The sequence below is a fragment of the Seriola lalandi genome, unplaced genomic scaffold, assembly GCF_002814215.2.
Source record: "Seriola lalandi dorsalis isolate HSWRI2012SDOR001 ecotype SW California unplaced genomic scaffold, Sedor1 jcf7180002054979, whole genome shotgun sequence".
Classification (NCBI taxonomy): Eukaryota; Metazoa; Chordata; class Actinopteri; order Carangiformes; family Carangidae; genus Seriola; species Seriola lalandi.
Window position 1 is genome coordinate 1 of NW_019525529.1, and position 12,006 is coordinate 12,006.

Consider the following 12,006-nt stretch of genomic DNA (forward strand, 5'->3'; position numbering starts at 1 on the left):
GCCATACTATACTATGACGTTTTTTGCCATTTTTATGCTCTACTATAATATGACTTTTTTTGGCATTTTTTTTACCTTACTATACTGTGACGTTTTGTGCCTGACTATACTATGCCGTTTTTTTGTCATATTTATGCCTTGGTATACTATGACATTTTTTGAAATTTTATGCCATACAATACTATGATGTTTTTTGACATTTTTATGCTTTACTATTATATGACTTTTTTTGGCATTTATTTGCCTTACTATACTGTGACGTATTGTGCCTGACTATACTATGACGTTTTTTATGTCATTTTTATGCCTTAGTATACAATGAAATTTTTTGAAATTTTATGCCTGACTATACTATGATGTTTTTTGCCATTTTTATGCCTTATTATACTATGATGTTTTTTTGAAATGTTATGCCATACTATACTATGACGTTTTTTGCCATTTTTATGCCTTATTATACTATGATGTTTTTTTGAAATTTTATACCATACAATACTATGATGTTTTTTTGAAATTTTATGCCATACAATACTATGACGTTTTTTGCCATTTTTATGCCTTAGTATACTATGATGTTTTTTTAAATTTTATGCCATACTGTACTATGACGTTTTTTGTCATTTTTATGCCTTAGTATACTATGACATTTTTTTGAAATTTTATGCCATACTATACTATAACGTTTTTTGCCATTTTAGTGCCTTATTATACTATGATGTTTTTTTGAAATTTTATGCCATACAATACTATGACGTTTTTTGACATTTTTATGCTCTACTATTATATGACTTTTTTGGCATTTTTTTCCCTTACTATACTGTGACGTTTTGTGCCTGACTATACTATGACGTTTTTTGCCATTTTTATGCCTTATGATACTATGACGTTTTTTGAAATTTTATGCCATACTATACTATGACGTTTTTTGCCATTTTTATGCTCTACTAGAATATGACTCTTTTTGGCATTTTTATGCCTTACTATACTGTGACGTTTTGTGCCTGACTATACTATGACGTTTTTTTGTCATTTTTATGCCTTAGTATACTATGACATTTTTTGAAATTTTATGCCATACAATACTATGACGTTTTTTGACATTTTTATGCTCTAGTATAATATGACTTTTTTTGGCATTTTTTTGCCTTACTATACTGTGACGTTTTGTGCCTGACTATAATATGATGTTTTTTTTGTCATTTCTATGCCTTATTATACTATGACGTTTTTTGAAATTTTATGCCATATTATACTATGACGTTTTTTGCCATTTTTATGTTCTACTATAATATGGGGTTTTTTTGGCATTTTTATGCCTTACTATACTGTGACGTTTTGTGCCTGACTTTACTATGACGTTTTTTGCCATTTTTATGCTCTACTAGAATATGACTTTTTTTGGCATTTTTATGCCTTACTATACTGTGACGTTTTGTGCCTGACTATACTATCACGTTTTTTTTGTCATTTTTATGCCTTAGTATACTATGACATTTTTTGAAATTTTATGCCATACTATACTATGACGTTTTTACCATTTTTATGCCTTATTATACTATGATGTTTTTTTGAAATTTTATGCCATACTATACTATGACGTTTTGTGCCTGACTATACTATGATGTTTTTTGGCATTTTTATGCCTTATTGTACTATGACGTTTTTTGAAATTTTATGCCATACTATACTATGACGTTTTTTGCCATTTTTATGCTCTACTAGAATATGTATTTTTTTGGCATTTTTATGCCTTACTATACTGTGACGTTTTGTGCCTGACTATACTATGACGTTTTTTTGCCATTTTTATGCCTTAGTATACTATGACATTTTTTGAAATTTTATGCAATACTATACTATGACGTTTTTTGCCATTTTTATGCTCTACTATAATATGACTTTTTTTGGCATTTTATAGTTGGAATCACATTTCTACGTGCAGGTATGAGAGAGCTGGGTGACTCAGAAAAAAGGTGCAATTTTGTAGAAAAAAGATGGGTTTCTAAAGAAAATTCCAATGCATTTCTAATGCATTATTTATTCCCAGTTTTTTGAGAATAACTTTGGGAAAAATTTGAATTTTAACACCAAAAGTCATAGCACCCCTTTCCGGATCAAGACGCACGTTTTGATGTCTATATTACCGGGGTTTTCTCAAAGCTGCGGGACAAGTTACGCGCCGAAATTTGGCGGAAGAATAATAAACCCGAAATAGTGGAGGAGTGCCCCGAGGCACTCCTCTCAGCTATTCTAGCTGTAGAGGAGTGCCTCGGAGCTGAGCACCCGTGGCACTAATAAGGTCATATTATAGTAAGTTATAAAAACGTCATAGTATAGTAAGGTTTAGTATAGTAAGGCATAAAAAAGACATAGAATAGTAAGGCATAAATAAATAAAAGAGTAATAGTTTAGTCAGGTATAAAAATATCAAAGTATGTTGAGTCATAAAAATGTCAGAGTAAAGTAAGGTATAATATGTCATAGTACAGGAAGGCATAAAAAAGTCATAGTATAGTAAGGCATTAATCCGTAATACTATAGTAAGGCATAAATACAACATAGTATAGTAAGGCGTAGTGTAGTAAGGCATAAAACGAACTTAGTATGGTAAGGTATAAAAAGGTCGTACTATAGTAAGGTATAAAAACATCATAGAATAGTAAGGCATAAAAACGTCATAGTATAGTAAGGCATAAAATGACTTAGTATAGTAAGGTATAAAAACGTCATAGTATAGTCAGGTATAAAGGTCATACTATTGTATGACCTTTCATTACTTACTAAGGTATAAAAACGTCATAGTATAGTATGACCTTTTATACTTTACTTAGGTTCAAAAATGTCATACTATAGCAGGGTATAAAAAGATCATAGTATATTAAAGCATAAAATGCCATTGTTTAGTAAGGCATAAAAACAACATAGTATAGTAAGGCTTAGTATAGTAAGGCATAAAACCAACATAGTATAGTAAGGAATAAAAAGGTCATACTATAATAAGGTATAATGAGGACATATTATAGTAAGTTATAAAAACGTCATAGTATAGTAAGGTTTAGTATAGTAAGGCATAAAAAAGACATAGAATAGTAAGGCATAAAAGGGTAATAGTTTAGTCAGGTATAAAAATATCAAAGTATGGTGAGTCATAAAAATGTCATAGTATAGTAAGGCATTAATCCGTAATACTATAGTAAGGCATAAAAACAACATAGTATAGTAAGGCGTAGTATAGTAACGCATAAAAAAACTTAATATGGTAAAGTATAAAAAGGTCATACTATAGTAAGGTATAAAATCATCATAGTATAGTAAGGCATAAAAACGTCATAGTATAGTAAGGCATAAAAACGTCATAGTATAGTAAGGCATAAAAACAACATAGTTTAGGATGACCTTTTATACTTTACCAAGGTATAAAAATGTCATACCCTAGCAGGGTATAAAAAGGTCATACTATAGTAAGGTATAAAAAGTCATAGTATATTAAAGCATAAAATGCCATTGTATAGTAAGGCATAAAACCAACATAGTATAGTAAGGAATAAAAAGGTCATACTATAATAAGGTATAGTAAGGTCATATTATAGTAAGTTATAAAAAAAACGTCATAGTATAGTAAGGGTTAGTATAGTAAGGCATAAAAAAGACATAGAATAGTAAGGCTTAAAAGGGTAATAGTTTAGTCAGGTATAAAAATATCAAGTACGGTGAGTCATAAAAATGTCAGAGTAAAGTAAGGTATAATATGTCATAGTACAGGAAGGCATAAAAAAGTCATCGTATAGTAAGGCATTAATCCGTATTACTATAGTAAGGCATAAAAACAACATAGTATAGTAAGGCGTAATATAGTAAGGCATAAAAACAACTTAGTATGGTAAGGTATAAAAAGGTCATACTATAGTAAGGTATAAAACATCATAGTATAGTAAGGCATAGAAACGTCATAGTATAGTAAGGCATAAAAACAAAATAATTTATGATGACCTTTTATAATTTACTAAGGTATAAAAATGTCATACTATAGCAGGGTATAAAAAGGTCATACTATAGTAAGGCATAAAAATGTCATAGTACAGTAAGACCTTTTATAATTTACTAAGGTATAAAAATTTCATACTATAGTAAAGTATAAAAACGTCGTAGTATAGTAAGGTATAAAAAGGTCATAGTATAGTAAGGTATAAAAACGTCATAGTATAGTCAGGCATAAAAACAACATAGTATAGTATGACCTTTTATACTTTACTTAGGTTCAAAAATGTCATACTATAGTAAGTTATAAAAACGCCATAGTATAGTAAGGTATAAAAAGGTCATACTATAGTATCACCTTTTATACCTTACTAAAGTATAAAAATGTCAAACTACAGTAAGTTATAAAAAATCAAAGTATAGTAAGGCATAAAAACACCATACAATGGGATTCTTGCCCGTAGTCAGGTTGCAGAGCCTAAGAATATTCCAGCATAGACAATACCTGATGCACTGTAGCAGACTACACACGTAGATGGACACAAACAACAGGATGAGAGTTGCAATGACCAAGAGGACACAGAAAATGAGGAGGGCAGGTCATGTCTCCTGGTGTCTTTATGTTATGACCAGCAGACTATTGAGGAGAAGGTAAACAAGTAGAATTGGCATGATGGACCTCTTTAAATGGTCTGATAAAATTGGTAAGTTGTTCAATTGGCCTTGAACAGTGACAAATTGTAATGAGCTACAGTTCCTCCAAACAGCATATCACTGAAGTACAGTGCAAGTCTTCAGCACCACAACCTCTTCACCCTCCTACCATAACAACAGGAAGTACCGGAGCATCGTGACCTCCTCTACCAGGCTACGCAACAGCTTCTTCCCTCAAGCTGTGACCATCCTCAGCACCTTAGACACCCTGACTAGTACCCCAAAACCCCTCCCAATCAGTCCTTGAGTAACCATATTTCATTTCTACATGTAATGTTATACATGTTTTCCCATGGTACATGAGAAAACACACTGAGGATGAGTGCTAACCGTGCTTCTGCATAGCTGCTTGTGTTAGTGAAGACTAAATAGACATCTATGTTGTCATAGTGGTAATGCTTTCTTTTTATTCATCTTTTTTGGTCCATTTGAATTGAACTCCCTAAGCCTCCTTGAGAAAAAACATGTGTATTTTAAAATTGTCAGTTGCTGGATGAGACAGTCTGCTGGCCACTAGATGGCAGTGTGTAACAAGTAATGAGAAGGAATGAGAGTGCTTGCTCTACACATACTCTATATGCATTCAACATATTTTGCCTTAATGTATTACACTGTACGTATACACATAATTTGCCTTGGAGTTGACACATATATAGATAAAACAAATATCAATAATGTGGTGCAAGTGAGTCAAGAAAAAAGATATATGCATTTTTTAATTTTTTTTTTACAATCATTTTCAATAATTTATTCATTTCACATTATGACCATACACACATAGAAAGTTACTCCTGTACAATACAGCGAGGAGTCACTTGGTAGCAGTAGTAACACACCCCCCTTAATTCCCCAACCTCTTGCACCCCAACATCTGCTGCCATCACCCCCGGCTCCTGAGCTTCTGTCTCCAGCCACAGCAGTCTGGCATCAGGGTCCTCATCAGAGAACTGGAGCAGAGACCCTGAGCTCCGCAACACCTTCAAACACTGCTTCAGCACCAGGGCAGCCTTCCCTTTCCCTTCCTTAGACCTCAACAAGGCATCTGTGGTGCCCTTGTCAACTATCAGGTCCACACTGCTAGAACCATAGTGCTTGTGAATATGTGTGCAGTCCAGCTCTACAAACTCAAGCTGAGAGGAAACATTGTTAGGTTGAATGGCTTTAGCTTGAATGTGTTCCTGCATTAGGCGCACAGCTATGGGGGAAATGTCGGCACAAGTGACCCGGACTGGAAGAGGAGAATGTCTGTAAATGCAGGGCCCCAGAGCTGAAGTGCCACAGCCCATATCCAGGACTTGGAGCAGAGCATCTGGGTGAGACTTAGTCTGTAAGAGGGGCATGATGAAGTCTCGCACAGAATCAAAGCCAAAGAACCACTCAAAGTTCTTGAAGGTGGGTGTCCTGCTATTGTTCTCAGTGTAGAAACGGTCCCAGGTTGCTTTCTTATCCATGTTTTCTATCAGTTCAGCTACACAGAAAAACAGACTGAATTAGATTTAGTGAATATTAGTGAAACACAGAAACACCATCCTCTGTGCCTGCATGGTCCCTCATATTGAGGGACTTCAATCTGGGAGGTCAATGTGTCTTATGTTTATAAAAAGACAATTTCACAAGATTCAAGACATTTACTAAGGACCTTGGATCTTACTGTATTTGGCATGAAAATGTCAATGTAATTTTATTGTGATTTGAAGTTTGTCTAATGATTCACACTGCTTGTGACATAAACAGAAGCAACATACTTTAACTCTTGAATTAAACTGACTTCAGCACAGAATTGCAGTTAACATGAAGTAACATGTTCGTTTCTTTCAAAATCCCTTTAAATGTATGGATTCATTCACATACAGCTAACCCACTGTAGTTGCTAGCTAGCTTAGTTAGCTGCAGTGCCGTGTGGTACCTGCAGTAACCGATACAGAAACATGTCAGTCAACATAGCTAGCTTAAATTAGACAGCGGCTCCAGGTTTAAACGTACTTGTGAGAGAAGAGTGATGCCGTACACGAGCTGCAACTCTTCGCCATCTTAACAATGTCAAAGGTTTTGAGAGTGGAAACATTTTCCTTCAAGGACTTCGCTTGTTTTCACTTTGTCATAGGAAGGAATTCTCACTCTGAGCATATTTCGCAGTACCAAAAACAGTGACTACTGGCGTCCACCAAAACGGTAGCGAGACAGCGTCTGCTGTTGGAGGCGACGATCTTTGATTACGTTATGCGGCATGATGCGACTGCGCATGTGTGATTGCAAGTGTAAACAAAGTGCAGCTGCACTCTGAACTCACTTAACTGCTGCATTATGCTTGTGGTTAAAACAACGCGATAGTCACTTCCGCAGATTATCGTGATTATCAAGTAACCAAATAAAAGTTACTATCTTATCTGGTAATGTGGCTGATGTGGGAAATTGATCTCAAGATTTAACCATATATTAAAGTCTTGAGTTTTGTACTTATACAATTATTTTTTTGTTCTGATTCTGTAAAGCTTTAATGTACAGCAGCGACACTGCAAAGAACCTGCATGATTTAGGATGATAATCTTACTGCCTTGCAAATAAGTGTTACTTTTAATGGAAGCATCTATTCTTGTACACCTATATTTTTTACATTTGGAGGTGTTAAAATGATCAGTGGATTATTCTATTAGGAGAATGTTAACAATTTTGATAATTGCGTAAGCATAAATTACCAACACCTTCTCAGATGTGATAATTTTCTGCTTTTCCACACCTCTATGTCATTGTAAATTGAATATCTTAGGGCAAAATTAAATTTAGCTATTTGAAGATGTCATTGATATTTCAGAGAAATTATAGTTTTCCAATTTTTCTCAATTAATAAAAAAAAGCCATGAATTGATGATGTAAATGATCAGAATTACATTCAGCCTGACTCTAATGGAAACATGACAACAAGTAAGATGTAAATCCCTTTAATAAAACTCAATGAAACGCAGTGTAACAAAGGAAAAGAATCCAACATAAAGCAAGTAGATAACATTTACAACCACAAAAGAAAAAAAACCTGTACAACTCTAAATGCCTGGAGTCACTATTTTTCCAAAGATTTTTTTTAATTAACCATTTTGTGATGACTGAGGGGAAAACTTGGGAGTCTGGGGCGAAAAGGGGTAAGGGAGGCATGTAATGTGATTTAAATTTTATTTTTTTTTCAAATACATGAGTGTAATCTCATACACAGATGTATGCTTCATCAAAGTGGCTGCTGAAGTTATTTCTTTTAACCAACTGCTGTAGCGTTCAGCAGGAGGAGGATGAGGTGGGCTGTGGCCAGGAGTGTTATTTGTACAAGATGTCATAATGGCCAGGTCTATAGAGGAGGAAGATGCGTGGGTCACCGCCTTCGGGGAAGACGTGGTGATTGACTGTTCCTCCCTCTCCTCTATCCATGTACTCCACCAGGATGGATACGTTCAGGGCCTGGGCTAAGGCGATGATGTGAATGTGGTCACTTTCTTTAGACATTGGCTCTACTTCCTTGGAAAAGAAAGAAAAAACAAGCATGCGAGTTAGTTTTCACTGTAAAACATGAATGGTAAAGACACTGTACATTGTGATCATACACTTTTCATCCTTGTTTACCAAAGAATGGTTCAGTAAAATGGTTATGAGACCCAGATTTTCCTTTTCATGAACCAGAAGTTCATTTTAAGCTCTTCAAAGTGAAAATTCTGAAACCCACCTGCTGACAGAACTCCTTGACAGAGCGTCCTCCCTCTATGAAATGCTGGAAGAAGCCATGCTCTCGCTGCAGGTAGCCTGAGGTGAGCAGCCGCAGGTACACGACCACATAGTCCGACACGTTCTGGTCATTGAAGGAGCTCAGCAGCTCCTGCAGGCTCGGCTGTTTCTCACACAGTTCAATCAGGTCCATGAACTTGGAGGAGAGACATTATTGACATCATTAGACTGATATGTACGAGTCCAGCTTGCCAACTTACAATCCAACAGGCCAAAATCCAGTGTCTGTCTGCTTAAGCTGACTTGGCAGATGGCCATTCAGAGGTGGCAGAGAAACACTCAAACTACAGTAAACTCTGCTAACACATTTCAAACTATGTGTCCAAAAGAATGCAAGAGACACTGTATGTACTTTACAACCAGAATAAACCATGAATGAAACAGCAGCATTGTAAAAAGCTTCATCATATATAAAGTTCACTTTTATATACAGAATAATCAGCTACTACTTCTGTAGTAAACTCAGAATAATGCATTTAGGTTTGTCAGTTAGCAATAAACAATGAATGTATTTTCTTCTTGTGTAGGAAACTCACAGTGTTGTGGAAGTCTTCAATGGTGAACTCAGTGAAGCCTTCATTAACCAGGTCCAGTTTACTTTTAGATGCAACTGCTTTGAACCTCAAGAGACAAAAAAAAAAAACATGTACTCAGTAATCTTCCATGATGCTTCTTAATATTTCAGAAAAAAGTGCAGGACAAACTGACAAAGAAACAGTGATTTTTTTTTTTTTTTTGCTATAACAGACAACAACAGTACACCTTAATGTTAGCTGACTGTTGTTCATGCAAAAATATCTGGGCACCCTGTGCAGCCACGAGAAAATGAAACTGTGCCAGTCCAAGATGACAGAGGTGTGAATTTCAGTCTAGAGAGCAGCACCACTTACAGCCCAAAGAGTAAGCACTGTGACACTCACTTCTGAAGTTCTTTGCTGTCATCTAGCAGGGACTCGAGATGTGCGAAACCAAAGGCTCTGTAGAAACAGTTCCCATCTGGTCGCGTCTTACGAATGTACGAGTATTTTTTGTATAGGTCCTGCAACAAAACAAAGACAATTACACCATATGATTTTGTTTTGTAGCCCTGGAGGAAACAATGCCATCCGTAGTGGAGGAAATGCACCATGATGTGGGTGCAGGTGATGCAGTTTGACTGACCTTGATCTTGAGCTGATAAACCGTGTCATCCTCAGCATACTCCCTCTGCAGCACCGACAGGTCCTGTCTGTCCGACACTAACGGGTTACTGTTGGCTATCTGGACTCCCACACACAGAAAATCAAATTTATTACATACACTGTGAACAACTTCACTCATGAGTGATTCTGTCCTAACCAGTTGTGGGCTGTGTTTATACTCTTGAAGGATGATGATTTTGACCAACAAAAAAATAGCTGTGTATTCATACATGTAATTAAACAAAACTTCCACTAAAATTTGGTTTGTTTATATTTGTTTTACAGAACACCTCATTTTATTATTAGGTGATAACTGTACAATTTCATTAATCATCAATTTTTTAATAATTCGTCAGGTTGAGGTCAAGGTTGCTAATTACTAGGAAGCTTTAAAAAGCTTCAGCAGGTCATCAGTTTTTAATTGAATAAAGGCATATCATTAGGGAAACAAAGAAATGAGACAATGACAATGAGTTGAATCTGGAAGCTTGTTAATGCTGATGCTAGGCATAAGTATAATGATAAGTCCACTTTGTTTATATTACCTTTGCTAATGAAAAGGAATTTCTCACCTCCTGCTGAATTCTGTCCTGTTGAGCAATTATGGCCTCGTCGTATGCGAGGCAGTTCACTCCTGTAAGAGAAAAGGTGAAAAATTAATCAGGCTTCAGGAATAGATGCTCAAAAGGGAGATCAATAGGCAGGCATGATGCAGAGCTGGTACAGGGCCAGTGTTTATAAGGAATGAAAAACTGGTCAGGTCAAAATTTGAGTAGAAGAATGTTGGAAGGTCAGTGCTGCAGATTTACAATAAAGCAAATGTGGCAGTAAACAGCAGAAAATGACACCATTAAATACTGTTAATGAAGTATTTCCGCTGTATAAAGTTAGGTGTGTGTGTGTGTGCGCATCATTATCAGGGAACAACTGAACTACCTGCATACATGCACTGTAGTTTCTATACAGTGCGTTTATGCAGGTGTTAGATGTTGTGCCAATGCAACTTAAACAATACAGCTCGATTGTCTGGTAATATTATCCAAGCACAATGCACCCGCAATGCGTTTTGACCATGTCCATGAAAAAAGCAACAACTTAATAATTTGATTCATCTTGCATATTAACTCTTCTCTCCGGAATTATTCTTCGTATATGTACATCGAGCAGACTTTGTTTATTAGTCTCCTTTGACATTTAATTTTTAATTTGACATTAAAATGGGACAGGTGAGTTTTTTTCTGGTTGGTAAAACCGCTGCACTCAGGTAAATAAAATCAGATGGGGTTAAGCAATGTTTTAAATATTAAATAAAATGAAGGCAACAATACAGCAGCTACATTTTCTCTTCCCGTGGTCAACATCTGCAGTCACCACGAGCAGACGCTTTCAGGCCGTGGTCAGCAGTTAACATGAAAACAAGTTAATCCACAACACCGGCCACCGTCACTCAGCTAAACTTGGCTAGCTCGACCTGTGCGAAAACAAAACAAATTCGAGTCACGACGAATAACGTCTTTTTAGCTAACAGAAATGGCTTGCACCTTCCTTACCATTAAGCCCACACTTTCAACATTTCCTTAGGTGAAAAACTCTGCGACTGTCATTTACTGTCGCCGTGTCAGTAACTAAACAAGGCTATTTTTCTTTGTGTAGCAATGGTAGCTAGCTAACGTTAGCCAACAAGCTCTGGCCTCTCTGGCTCCCCAGCATCGCTGCATGTCAGCACACTTTACCCCGGGACAGGGCAGCCGCTCGAACAGCGAGCAGACACTCGGATGGGTACGAGCTGCACTAACACGCGAAATGACCGCGCTGTTTGTTGGATATGTTGCGCCGTAACTGTTTCTCTCACCCTCCATCTCTCCCTGTGATGATTCCTGCTGCTCCTCCGCCATCTTAGCTGTCGAGATCTGTTTCCTCCTTCTGCATGACCTCATTCATTACACACTTCCGGGCGGCAGCTAACAAAGAGTAAAGTTTATTTATTTATTTAAATTTATTTATTTATTTATTTATTTACTTACTTACTTAGTTACTTACTTATTTGTTTATTGTGTGACATTAAAAAAATAAATGCGTTAGAACCCAATACCTGAACTGGACAGAGGGCCCCAACCGGATTGCCAACCAGTTAGTGGGTAAACAATCAATTTGCTTGGGTATGATGTTTTTGGTAAAACATAAATACTAAAGCACAATGTAAAGAAAAAATATAAATGCCACTCCTCCCATTGTAACCCATTATGTCACAATGGTAAGCATCAAAATGTAGCTTTAATACCTTTCATTTTGTAGTAGATCCTTACATAGTGCTTATTCTTGAATGAATTTGTGTGTAATAGAAATACCTAGTTGAATACATAAT

The 12,006-nt window shown here is 36.1% G+C and overlaps 2 protein-coding genes across 3 annotated transcripts; both read right to left on the bottom strand.

The window, feature by feature from the left end:
- Nucleotides 1–5,382: 5,382 nt before the first annotated feature.
- cskmt (citrate synthase lysine methyltransferase) lies at nt 5,383–6,966 on the bottom strand. Its single transcript, XM_023396608.2, has 2 exons — nt 6,676–6,966; nt 5,383–6,160 (listed from the first exon to the last, which is right to left on the bottom strand). Exons 1-2 carry the CDS (start codon nt 6,755–6,757, stop codon nt 5,478–5,480), a joined length of 765 nt encoding a protein of 254 aa, XP_023252376.1. The 5' UTR covers nt 6,758–6,966; the 3' UTR covers nt 5,383–5,477.
- Nucleotides 6,967–7,615: 649 nt separating this feature from the next.
- otub1b (OTU deubiquitinase, ubiquitin aldehyde binding 1b) lies at nt 7,616–11,594 on the bottom strand. 2 transcript variants are annotated; one of them, XM_023396569.2, is made up of 7 exons: nt 11,494–11,594; nt 10,214–10,275; nt 9,622–9,720; nt 9,381–9,499; nt 8,997–9,081; nt 8,402–8,596; nt 7,616–8,196 (listed from the first exon to the last, which is right to left on the bottom strand). In XM_023396569.2, exons 1-7 carry the CDS (start codon nt 11,576–11,578, stop codon nt 7,999–8,001), a joined length of 843 nt encoding a protein of 280 aa, XP_023252337.2. In that variant the 5' UTR covers nt 11,579–11,594; the 3' UTR covers nt 7,616–7,998. The 2 variants fall into 2 exon arrangements, with proteins under 2 accessions (XP_023252337.2, XP_023252336.2); XM_023396568.2 differs by having other exon boundaries at nt 10,187–10,275.
- Nucleotides 11,595–12,006: the final 412 nt, after the last annotated feature.